The sequence below is a fragment of the Desmodus rotundus genome, chromosome 5 (genome assembly GCF_022682495.2).
Source record: "Desmodus rotundus isolate HL8 chromosome 5, HLdesRot8A.1, whole genome shotgun sequence".
NCBI classification, from domain to species: Eukaryota; Metazoa; Chordata; class Mammalia; order Chiroptera; family Phyllostomidae; genus Desmodus; species Desmodus rotundus.
The window spans coordinates 12,408,726-12,421,449 of NC_071391.1; the positions used below are offsets into that span (position 1 = coordinate 12,408,726).

Consider the following 12,724-nt stretch of genomic DNA (forward strand, 5'->3'; position numbering starts at 1 on the left):
GGAGTTGACACACCCCAGCTGTTTGATTCCACCTCTGTCACTTGCTAGGTGTGACACCTGCCTACAGCACCTCTCTCAGCTGGGCTTCCTCATCCATAAAACAGCCTAATGCCAACCACGTGACAGGGCTGTGAACACTCAAGGAGACAGAGCAAGGACAGGCCAGCAGACCACGCTGGGCATGAGGCAGGGCCAGTCAATGATGGCCATTACTATGTCCAGATCCTGAAGGGGTGAAGTCCTGCGACTCACACACTCAGCTGGGCTTCCCTGGAGGGCAGGGCCAGAGCCTTGTATGTGGGCCTGGCGCGGGGCAGGCAGGCAGGTAGGAAAGGCTAGCAAACAACGCGTGAACTCACGGGTGTACACTTGGAGGAAGTCCGGTATGCCCTCAGAACCATCCTGGAAGGAAGGATGCACTGTGATGTTGTATAAGGTGCTCGGGCTGAGTTCAGCGAGGACAGCCTGAGTCTCATTGACGGTGAGGTTGAGGAAATCGGTGCCCCCAACGACTTCTATGTTGTAGGTGTAGACCAAGCACGATCCATTATCATTAATTTTCCAGGTCAGGGTCATGCTTGTGGCACTAATGTTGGCAGCTTCGATGTCCAAAACCTGAAAGGAATCTTTGAAGGCACAAAAGAAGTTCACAATAATCAGAATGGCCAAGCCAGAGAGAGAGAGAGAGAGAGAGAGAGAAACTGTCATCAGCGCATGTCATCTAGTCTAAGACACACTCTTAGTGATGGTTCCTTCCTATTTCATTTAACCACAACACACACAAATGTATGGGGGTCCCAGCAAAAGTCAGGCATCTTCTTCTATGAAGACACAACCTGGCCAACTGCAGCTGCATAGTTGCTCTTTGTTCTTCTTGTGACATGGTGGACTCCTTAGTGGGCAGCTGAGCATGCATTACCGGTGCAGCATCCAACTTCCACCTCTGAAGAGCACCCCATAGCCCCTGGGTGGGAGGAAGTCCCTGCCACCATGTAGAAGCTGGGGGGACAGCATCTCCTACCCCCAGCACAGAAATCCAGAAAGCAGATATATGACACCTTCTCCACTTCAGGACTTTGAATCCTGAGAGAGAGCCAGGTCCAGTGTGGTACAGCCCCCCAGAGTGTTCTGGGTGCTATCTGTTTTCTGTCCTTGGTCCTCCAGCCCCCACCCACACGCCCTCTGTTCTGTGGGCCTATGACAGACATTCAGAATAGATGTACTTTCGGATAATATAACCAGAGTCAGGCCATGCTGCCTGCAACCAAGCCCCCAAGAACTACGGCACTGCAGCGTTTGCTCCTGAACCCACAGAGCCTGCCATGTGCTTTTCCAAGCACGTGCGTCGCCGTTCCCCGTCTATACTGGAATTCCCTGAGGGTGGGGGCTGTGCAGTTCTTTGCCCTCATCGGCATCAGTCCAAACAGCCTTCAAGTCCTGGTCAACTAACGGAGCCGGAGAGCTGCTAAAATAGAGGTAGAGAGCAGCTACCTGCATGTCAACAAGTTTCAATGGAATGATCCGTGTGCTTTCCAAGGTCAGGCCAAAAGAGGAAACTCATTCTCTTATCTCAGGGGCAAAATACTTAACCAACATTGACAAAATGAGTATCAGTTTGTAAGAGAAAAACATGACACCAGCTTGTCTCATCGGCTCACAGGCAGAGACAAAAAAGAAAAACACGAGGCAGGCCCCGGGTGTGCACATGGGGGCTGCCTGCTCCCCGGGCTTTATCGAGCTCAGTGAAAGAAGTGTCTTGGCCACAGAGTTAAGAACCTCAATGGGTCTGCTCTGTCCAAATCTCTTCCAGAAAACTGCATCTGCCAATAAAACTACTTGTGAAGCCAGGGCTAACTCAGAACCAGAATCACAGAAGACACAATTTTGTGCTAGAAACTCTAGCTGGAGCCATTCTATGAAGTTCAACATACTTGTCCTGAATTCTGTGTCCATGGGCTGTCCTTCTGTGCCATTCTCTGCTTGAGAATAAACAGTGGCCTTGTACCATGTGCCAGGCTTTAACCCAAGAAGCAGGACTTCCGTTTTATTGGCCAGAGAAGAAGCAGAAGGTTGGTCATGAGCATCGAGGAGTTGGCATTTGCTCACAGGGGCAGTCCCAGCCATGCCCCCCGTGCCGGTGGCATCTGTTTCCAACACAAAAGGCAAAGATATTCACTGTAACAGAAGCACATCCCTGTCTTCTTTCAGTCCCCACAGTCGGTACTGCAGAGTATCTGCTGCCCTCCTCCCCGAGACCTGCCGGAAAAGGCCCCACTCCCGGGCAGATACTTCCCTCTGCACTTCTATCCCAAGAAGCACCACAGATATCTGCGCTTGTCTTTCAAACTCATCTATTTGCATCTCTCTCCCTTCATTCAGAAAATCATCTTCTCCCACCCAAGACCAGTGGTGGATTTCCAGGGACAGCCACAGGATTCAAACATGGTCCAACAGAACCCATTTGAGGACTTGTTCCCCTGGACCAGACCCCTGCTCATAGGGACTGAAACTGCTGGTGGCCGTTGTCCCTTGAGTTGGGTGGAGGGAGCCGCTCTGAGAACAAAGCTGACTAAAAGGAAGAAGACACGTGCGTCACCCTGTCTCTTTCTTTAAGCCCTGGCTGCCCGTGGCAGGCAAATATTAGGAGCCAGTAAGTTGCTCCTCTAGTCTCAGCTACAGAAAGTCTGGTGTCTGTCCCACGCAATCAGGGATCCTAGCACCCACTTCGTAGCTCTGTTTCCTTATGTGTAAAATGGGGATGAAATACTTGTTCTTCTCAAGTCACAGAGTTCCCCAGAAAATGCTGAAATCTGCAAGTGACTACTCCACTGTCACTGCAATAGACGTCTGCTAGACCTGCCTAAGCGTCCCTTTATTCAGGGGGATATAGTAAGTTCCTCCAATGGCCCTACTTGGGTTTACACATCTGTTATTTGTTCAACTGAAAATTTGAAAAGCTACCTAGGCCAGCTACTTTCCTGGATGCCAGATTCCCAAAAGTTTCAACCCCTCTCCCCTTGCCCTGCTGCGCCCCTAATGCACTGACCTATAAAATAAAAACATTTTCCCCTCCTTCTTCATACAGGTGTGGAGTCAAACTAAAAAGTGCAGGAGGAGCCCTCTACAAAAATCTAAAATTCCATACAAATATAAGAACAATTTTTTAAGAAGCATGAAGTTACTGAAAGGCAAAACCAGCAAGCAGACAAGAAGCACAGTCTTGTAACTCACCTGAGCCATGGCCTCCAGCCACAGAGTCTCTCTGCGTCTCCTTTGATTCTGAAGCACACGAGGCCTTATAGGTAAACCCGGGCTTCAGATCTGTAATAGTGACTGTTAAGTTTTGATCCGGCTCCTGGTTGCTCCCCTTGTCTTCCAGGAGAATCCGGCAGGCGGTAGTGCCATCACTAGTCTCCCAGGTGAGAGCAACTTTCGCCGCACCCTTGAAAGCGACGCAGAGACGAGAAACTGGAAAAGGCTCTATTTGAAAAACAGACAATGGGCACTGATGGAACGAGATATGTGCAATCACTGTTCATTAAGAATGACCGGGGACAGTGGTGTCTCAATACTGCCCACTAAAAATACGTCCTTTATATCAGAGTCTAGTCCAATTCCATTATTTCACAGTAGGAAAACAATATATATCATATGCAGAAAAAAAGAAAAGAAAAACTCCTGGCCAGATGCTTACTGCCACCTCACGACCTCCTCCTTCCCATCGGCACCAATCCTCCAGCCCCCTGTCCCCATCGCCATCTCTAAATTCTGCCTTCCTTTCCCCCCTGAATTCTCCTCTATCTCCTTCTTTTCCTCTTTTTCACAACATGATATGGCAAACCTTTATTGTGTGCAGGGTTTTTTCCTCCAAAACTGTGCCCGGAGGAGCTCCAGGTTGGGTTTTTTTTTTTTGGGGGGGGGGAGGTCCCCGAGAAACCCCACCCCTCAGCTCCTCTCTCTTTCCAGTTCTTTTTACTTACTGAGCTTCTGGGAAAGATTTTGCTTAAAGAAATTGTTTTCCTGGCTGAAAATAAAGTTGAAAATCCCTGGTCTAGTGCTTGCCAGCTCCATGTGCAGAGGGCGCTGGCCCAGGCGGCCACTTCAAGCCCCGGGCTCCCAGAGGTGAGGCTTGTGGCCTTCACCAGCCAAGGAGATCACGTCCCCAGATTGGAAAAACAGCAGTGGGCCTCTTTCTTAAACATTTGCTTCTTCTCAGCTTAAAAAGAGCTCCTCATCTTTTTTTAAATATTTTTGGTTCTTTTCAGCTTTAAAAAGAAAAGAGCTAAACTTGCAGCTATAACAGGGGACCCAGGATATCGACATCTAAGCTAAATAAAAATCATACTTAATATAAATCCAAGCTTAGTCAAACATCACTGGGCTCTTTCATTTGAAACATACATTCCTCTATACAATATACCAAAATTTCAACACCAAGGAAAACTCCTGGGAATATAAACTCAGCATCAACTTTCCTGGGGAGCTTGGAAGAAGCCTTGTAATTACTGACACCATTAAAACACATTCCTAACGGGGCCTCTGACTCCAAGTCTTAGCAGAAAAGTATTAACCAATAATAACAAAAGATTTTTACAACTAAACAGTTGGAATTAGTTAAAACATCCCCAAACACAAAGGGCCTTAATGGTGAAAGATCAGGCCACCTGAACTCCTGGGCCTAAAACAATACAGAACTTTTTCTCCTCTTCCACAGTTAATGAAAGCTTCTCTCTTTTCAACGGGCAACTTGAATGGACAAGGCTCTAGGCAATGGAGCAAGAAGGAAAGGTTCAGGACCCCCTGGGAGCTGGTCAGCTTACCTGTAGTGACCATTACGACTGTGGCATTTTCCCGAGTCCCATTTATTTCTGGAATGATGGAGAAAATATATGAAGTTGCTGGACTTAAGTTTGTGATGTTAATGCTGCTTTCACTTGCAACATAACTCAGCCACCTATTTCCACTCTCTTGTACTACTTTATACTCGTAACGAGAAGCATCTGGGTCACTGTTTTGCCGTATTAGATTCACACTGGTTGGACTTTTGGAAGCAGCTTCAATGCCATACACAGGATGGGGGTTTGTTTTAATATTGTTTCCAAAGAAAAAGAAAAGAAAAAATTACATTGACAAAAGGAATGTAAGAGCAAAGCCTGATCCATATATCTACTTTCCAGAAGTGAATTTTGCATAGAATTTCATTTCTCTTTATATTGTCTCCTGCAATTCCCTCCAAAATACATTTAGCTGCACACACCTACATGTATGCATGTGTGTTTGTGAAACAAAAGGCTTTAAAACAGAGACCAAAATGATAGAGGTTGGCCATGTTGGCTGTGACCTGAACAAGGGTTACATCTCTACAGAAGCAGGGACAGACAGAGACCAAAGATGCAGTGAGTCTCTCTCCCGATTCTCAGAAAACAACTGTGTGCGGAGAGGCATTCCATGGCGCAGAAGCATGTGATCACTTTTTTTTCAAACCCTGGAATTAGGAGGAAGCTCCATAATTTTCTGGCATTAAGATGACAAGGGACAGAATCGCATATTAAGGGAAAGAACTGGTCTTCAAATTCAGACCCGGACATAAGGTCCTACTCTCTCCCGCCTCAGCTGTGTAACCTGGAATTGGTCCCGTCACACCTCTCAGCCTCGGGTTCCTCTACTGGCGGCTCTGATACTCTACATTAAACATACAGGGCAATTATTACAGTGCCCTGACATGGTAAAATGGCCCCTGGACAAGGACTTTTTAAAATCTGGGTTCAGAGTCCAATCCTGCTAGTTCGTCACTCATGTGATTTTCTTCAAAGTCTTCTCACCTCGCCAAACCTCACTTTCATGGTCTGTCGACTTGTGGATTAAAACCATGCACATTAGTGTGGCTATTAACAGTAACTATGACTTCAGAGTGGGTGCTTCCTCACCACATTCAAGACCAAGGAGGACCGACTAGCAACAGAAGAGAAAGCACAGCAGCGAGGCCCTTCTTCTCAAGAACCTGGGGACTGACCCCAGAAGAGAAAAAGATGGTATCGGGAACACCACCTTGGCATGCACATGACCTTCAGATGGCAGCTTGGAGAGTGTGCCTAACCGGGCACCTGACTGGTAAATGAGATGCAATCATTTAAGAGTCCATGAAAAGGGCCAGGAGAGGAAACAAGAGAAGCGAAAAAGGAACAGTCAAGGAAGAGTCTCGTGGCCCACAGTTCAAGAGACATCATGCCAGGGAACCCCTCCGACTTGAGCTTCCTGCTGACAGAGTGACAGGTTCACAGTTGCATGGGTGGCAGGTTACCGCTGCAGTGACAATGATGGTTGATGCTGACGATGGTGAGGGGGCTGACATGACAATAACCGCAGTCACAGTGGGGGAGGCGGCAAGGACAGCAGCCCTCTTTGGGACCACGTTCCAGGCTCTACACCAGGTGCTGTACATGCGTACATGTGCTCGCTGATGCCTCATGACAAGTGCCTGTGGAAGGCTATGGCACTATTTTTACAGCGGAGAAATGTGTTGAGAACTCAGCCTTACTGTGTGGTACAGGGATTCTGGGACGGTTTTAGAAAAGCGGGTGCTTAAGTTTCAATAGTTCAGAAAATAAAGCATGTTTTCAAATATGTTTTTATGGAGATGGCTGAGGTGGGGGGAGTGGGGGGGAATGGAGACAACTGTACTTGAACAACAATAAAAAAATGAGTGAGAAAAATAAAAAATAATTCAAAAAAATGTTTTTTAAATGTGTATATAGTTGTTGTTATTTTTAATAAAGATGAAGAAACTGAGGTCTAAGAGGACTAGTGACTTGCCCAGGGTCACAGAGCTAGAAGCTGACAGGGCCAGGAAGCCAACCAGGGTCTCTGACTCCACGCCTGTGCTCCTAACTGCTCAGCGCAGTAGACTGGTCACAGAGCAGGCAGAAAGAGGGCTAGAGCAGCTCGCAGAGGAGCCAGGGTACCTTCCGGCCGGACAACGGGGCCAGGGATGCGGGAAAGAGTGATGCAAGAAACTGCTTTTCACTGTGGAGGCTCAGATAAAGTGAGCTCAGATACGCCGCAGAAAGGAAGGCATTTACATTCTGCAAACCCCACAAATGATCCCAAAGAGAGTCTTGCTCACTTGTCCACACTGACTCAGGGCTGTTCTCATTCGCTGAGATATTCTGGTGATTCTGGCTGCTCAAATCAGTCACAGCTGGTACAGAATAGCTTCGTGACACCTCACTAGGATGAGTCTCAGCGGTCGTAGACATGACTGTAACCGGGCTACAGGAGACACCTATGCAAAGAAACAGAAAAGGCAAACTAATAAAACGGCACCTCCACCGATACTCGCTGTACAACACATTTTTATCATAGTTTTTTAAATGTAAAATAGTTTCCTCATCTCCCCATCTCTTGCTTTAAAATATCACCTTCATGGGCAGACGTTTCCTTCTTTCGCACCAGTGATTCAAGTCTGCACGAGGTATCAGCTTATTGACCAAACTGAGCGGTGAGGCAGAAAAGGCAACTGCAGAATTCTTCCCGCTGTTTGCACAGACTGTGCATAATTACTGCTACTGACTGAGATTTCTTTATGAGAAAGTTTCAGCAAGATCTGCCCCCTTTACATGGCACTCTGAGAACAGTCTAATTATTTCATCTCTATGGTGCATAGACTTTGGGATTTTACCAATCCCAGAAAAAAATAAGTTCCCAAATTTTGAGGACAGACAAAAGCTACCAATTTTTTCCATTTTTATAAAAAAACTGCCAACTACTATTCTCTTTATTTTTTATTGAAACATTTCACCGCTCAAAAGAAACGATTTAAGTACATAATCCCAGACTAGGTAGCACTTTCAACTGAATATATTTAGCTTCATTAGAAACTCACTCTCATATCCTTATTTTTCTCATTTTACTGTAGGCCTGGGAGGACTGCTATGGACCAGCTCTAGTTAGCAAGTGGGATGCAGCCCTCCACATGGAAGGAAAATATACACGAGGCCGTCTGGTTCTCTAAAGGTTATGCAAACCTTGTACACCATTTAAAAATTACCAGGCAATGTAGCAACCCAAGAAAATACTCATGGGATCACAGCACATAAAATAAGTATAAGTCATACTGCAACATCATTTCGACTAAGTTTTTTTCCAACACCCATGGATGTAGGCTGGAAAAAAGAAATCACAGAAAATATAAATATTTTATTTGTCCAGGTTGTACAGTTGATTGAATTCTTTTTTTTTCCCACTAGCTGTTTCTTCCCCACCCCTCATCTAAAGCACAATTGGAGAAACTAAGCAAGTGATCACAAATTAGCATTGTCTGTGATTTTCACACTGCTGTCAATGCTGCTGTGTCCATCAGGGGGCAGTAGGGAACAAGCGTGGAGAGGGAAGTGGTACTTACCAGGACAGTTACCCTGGCACAAAATCTGTAACAGAAAAAGAGAACGGAAGTCAGCAGATTCACTCAGCCACAAAACATGCAAATCAGAAATAAAGCAGCAGAGAATTTAATAATGGGGTGGGGTGCTGAGAAACCCATTAAGCAAAGGCCTGCACGCCGAGGTTAGGATGCGGGGACACAATGCGGGAACTTGGTGTCACTGTGGGTCAGTCACAAACAATGGCTTCACTCGGTCATATGGAGGCTACCTGGCTGTTGGCTTGCCAGAGTTTGTCCTCCCAGATACTTCAAACACACCTTCCTGCCACTGCATCTTGAATTGAGACAGAAGGACCCAGAAAAAAAGTCCCAATTCTCTGGCCAGAAAGAAAGGAAGGCAGGACAATGTCAGGCTTCCCCAGAGCCACTTTCAGGTCTTGACTGCAGAGAGTAAAGCCAGATGTGGGACAGAGAAACCCACTGGCCTTGGGATTTTCATCGTGCAAAAATTCACCTTCTTCCTTCTACCAGTAGGTGGCAATAATCCTTTTTTTTTTTTTTTTTTTTTTTTTTAAACCTATGGCATGCAGCTTTGGGAAGAATGAACGTTTGAAACAGAAGGACCTTAGAGATTGTTTAGTTGATAGCGTCTCCATCTGCTACCTTTTGGCCCCTGGGGGTCCTCAGATATTCATCAGGATCCATTAATTATTTCCCCATGCTTAAAAGCCTAAGTTGTGCATTCTACTGTTTAGTGAGCATGCCTTTTAGTGGTTAACAGGATTTTTCAAAGTTTCGTCCTCATGAACAGAAAAATAACCGGAAGGGCCCTTAGTGGGAAAAAACTGTCCTCCAGCCTCTCATCACACTTAGAATAAAATTCAAACTCTGAGCTACAGCCGGTGGCCCCTCGGACCTCCTCGCCCCATCATGCCCTTAGCACTGTTGTTGAAACTGGTTTCCGCCTTAGAGGCTTCACGGGGTTATTGCCTTCTCCAAAACACTCCGCCCCAACCTTCCCACGGCACGGCCTAAAGTACCACCTCTGCAGAGAGTTCTTTTCCCACCAACCAGTGGAAATCAGTGCCCCTGACTCTCCATCACATTGCTGGTGTGCCTTCTCCCTGGCATTCACCTCCGTGGCTGTCAGACTCCTCCAACTAAAGTGTACACCCCACCAGAAGAGAAACCTCGTCTGTGCCCTGTGCCAAGCATGGTGCACACAGTAGGCACTCAATCAATGCCACTGAAGGAAAGAATGGGCCTCTTGTTTTGCAAGGGAGGCAATCCCTAAGGTCCAAAGATGGGAAAAGACTAGTCCATAGCAAGGCCAAGACCGGCTGGGTCCAGGAGCCCAATTCTCCAGTCCGGCGTCCCCTCCTTTCACCCCACCCTTTGCACCTACTGAGAAGAGAAGACAACGACAACACCCATTCTCAACCCATGGGTTACGGAGACAGGAAGAACGGCCTGTTCCCTGCCCCATCTCTCAGGGGCCCAGGTACAAGTCCTTAAAGGAACCCACTACTCCTCCTCTCTCTCCTCACTCCCCACAGTGGGGGCCAAGTCCTGCTGATTCTCCTATCCTACCTGCCCCCCACTCTCAAACTCCCATCCGCAGCACCCACTCCACATCCATGCCCTCATCATCTCAGGCCTAAACTTTCTCAGCTCATCTGCTCGTCCGCCGCACATCCATGCTGTGCGTCAGTCCACACAGTCCAGCGTGGGTCACAGGAGAGAGGGACAAAAACCATGAATTGGTTACTGGACAAGTAGCTCAGGGCAGCAATTTGGGGCAGGGGGAGGGGCAGGGGCAGGACGGGGACAGTACTTGGAAAACATTAAACCTTTGTGGACAAAACCCCATAAGACACCCAACATGGTGGGCCCTTCATAACACTGTTTGAAAGAACACAGTCAACAGAAAGCTCATATGCCTAAAATGACTGACTCTAGGATGGCACGCCCCAGGCCCTTGTGATATCTCTGTTTGTGTGTGCATCTGTGCACAGGAATCCACCCAAATATTGCCCAAAAACATTCAGGCTCTGGGCCTGCCCTCCAACCGTTTACAGAAAAGTAAGGGAAATAAGATGCAAGTAAGTAATTCAGGGTAGGAAGCCCCGACAAGCCGCTGAACAGGCACTCTTGGCCTGGAGCTAAAGCAGGAGCTCAAGGGAGAGGGAGAGAAGGAGGGGGGCAGGTGACCCAAACTGCAGCAGGACAGAGGGAGCCCCTGGGGTGGGTGCCGTTCACTGAGGGAAGTCATGGCAGGGCACACGTGGGGTCGAAGAGCGGCTGCGCATTTCCATCTGTGTCCTTTACTGTCCTGGGCTGTGTCAAGGAGCTCTGCGTTCTCAAGAGGCAAGTGTGAGGATCACCACCAGGATGAGAGGCAAGTTTCCAGAGATGGAAATCATGGCTTGGACTCTGTATTCTCCATGCGTTACACTCAACATGCACAGTGCTGACGCTGCCAGGCACTGTTCCAAGTATTACACTTACAGATATTAATTCACTTAAGCCTCCAAAGGGCCCTAAAAGGTAGGCACAGGTCCCCAGGGGGCCCATGGGCTGCAGGGCCTGGACTTGAATCCAGGCTGTCTGTCTCCAGCGCTGGGTCCTTAATCACTAGCTACAATACCTCCCACTGCAGAGTGGCTGGAGAAATTTACTGGGATTTAGAGAAGGTTTAAAAAGCAATTTTAAACAGTATTATCAGTGTGCTCCTTTCTTCTCTCTACCCTCCAGAAAGTCCAGAATGAAAAGTCAGGGTGATTTGGGGTTGTTGGTTTTTTTTACAAATTTGAGTATGGTTTCTCTTGGCAACCCCCTCAAACAAAGCCCTCGGTGCCATGCGACACACCAGCCTGTTGCTCTCTGAGGCTCATGGTGAAACAGTGGCCAGTAGGATGACACTGAACCACATAGCTCCCCATCTTTCCTGGCCTCGCTCTCCCTTGTTTGCTCTCATCTTGACCTCAGTGGGCCTGATTTCCCAAGTAAAGCACCAATACTTTAATCCTGGCCTCAGACTAAGACATGGGACAAGGGGACCTAAGAGAAGTCGCAAGGGGGCTCCTGGGGAAGAGCTTCCTCACTAATACAAAGGAACAACATGGAAGGACATACCATCCTGCTTTGCTGGACTCATCAGATCTGCCCGTGATGCCTGGAGCAGCTGCAGCCACTGTGTGACTAAGACAGAAATCAGCCACCTGCTGAGGATGGCAGATGAGGAGAAAGAGGGAAAACACCTGGCTCCTTGAGCTGCTAACTCAACCAATCCTTGAACCTTTCTACCTCCAGACTTCTCAGCTAGGGACATGCAACACCCCTTACTATTGAATGACTCTTGTTTGGGTTGTCTGCTATTTGCAACCAAAAGATCACTAGTTGACACAGTAACAACAGCAAAGCAAGGCAACTAATTTTTGAATTATCCCCCATTTTTACATATGAAGAAAGCAAAAGGCCAGCGATCTGCCATCCAGGGTCACAGGGCTGGTCAGTAAGAGATAAAGCCAGAATGCAAGTCCACATCAGCCAGGCCCCAGACTCTTCCAATAAGCACAGAAAAAGACCCTTGCAAACAACACCCCCCAACATGCCTGGCATGGTGGGCACTTCATAAATCCTTTCTAAAAGAAGACAATCAACACAAAGCTCATCTTTCTAAAACTAGCTCAAAGCCTTGTTGTGCCAGGGGATGAAGTGGAAAGAAACCCATTTCCACAGATTCATACACTAAGCACCAAAGTTCACTGCAAAAAAAGGAAGTTAGGGACAAGTTTCCAGAAATGACAGCTAAACATGATGACGAAAATAACCTCAGCTCCTTCCCCTTCTAAGAGGACCCAAAAAGGCCCCAGTGGTTGTTAATCAAAAAGGATTCCTTTTTTTTTTAAGTAAGTCCCTTGAACATTTAAGAAAAAAGAGGAGATCAAAACTATGAACATTAAAATGGCAACAAATTCACAACTAACAACAACTGGATCTAAAAAAACAAACTAAGCAAACAACCAGAACAGGAACAGAATCACAGGTATGGAAAACATCTGGAGGGTCACCAGTGGGGAGGGGGGAGGGAGAAAATGGGGAAAAAGGTGCAGGGATTAATAAGCATAATTGGTAGGTACAGAACAGACAGGTGGCTGCTGTGGCTCAGAGGACTGAGCGCCGGCCTGTGAACCAAATGGTCACCAGTTCAATTCCCAGTCAGGGCACAGGCCTGGGTTGCAGGCCAGGCCCCCAGTTTGGGGCATGTGAGAGAAAACCACACATTGATGTTTCTCTCTGTCTTTTTCTCCCTCCTTTCCCCTCTCTCTAAAAGTAAGTAAA

The 12,724-nt window shown here is 47.3% G+C and overlaps 1 protein-coding gene across 1 annotated transcript in view; it reads right to left on the minus strand.

The window, feature by feature from the left end:
* PTPRJ (protein tyrosine phosphatase receptor type J) overlaps positions 1–12,724 on the minus strand; it is a 145,713-nt gene that overhangs the window by 31,012 nt on the left and 101,977 nt on the right. The window contains exons 2-7 of the mRNA XM_053924655.2: positions 8,402–8,426; positions 7,124–7,282; positions 4,821–5,054; positions 3,232–3,480; positions 1,932–2,144; positions 360–626 (exon numbers count right to left, since the gene is read on the minus strand). Of these exons, the coding sequence (XP_053780630.1) occupies positions 360–626; positions 1,932–2,144; positions 3,232–3,480; positions 4,821–5,054; positions 7,124–7,282; positions 8,402–8,426 (1,147 nt within the window). The remainder of the gene's footprint in view (positions 1–359; positions 627–1,931; positions 2,145–3,231; positions 3,481–4,820; positions 5,055–7,123; positions 7,283–8,401; positions 8,427–12,724) is intronic.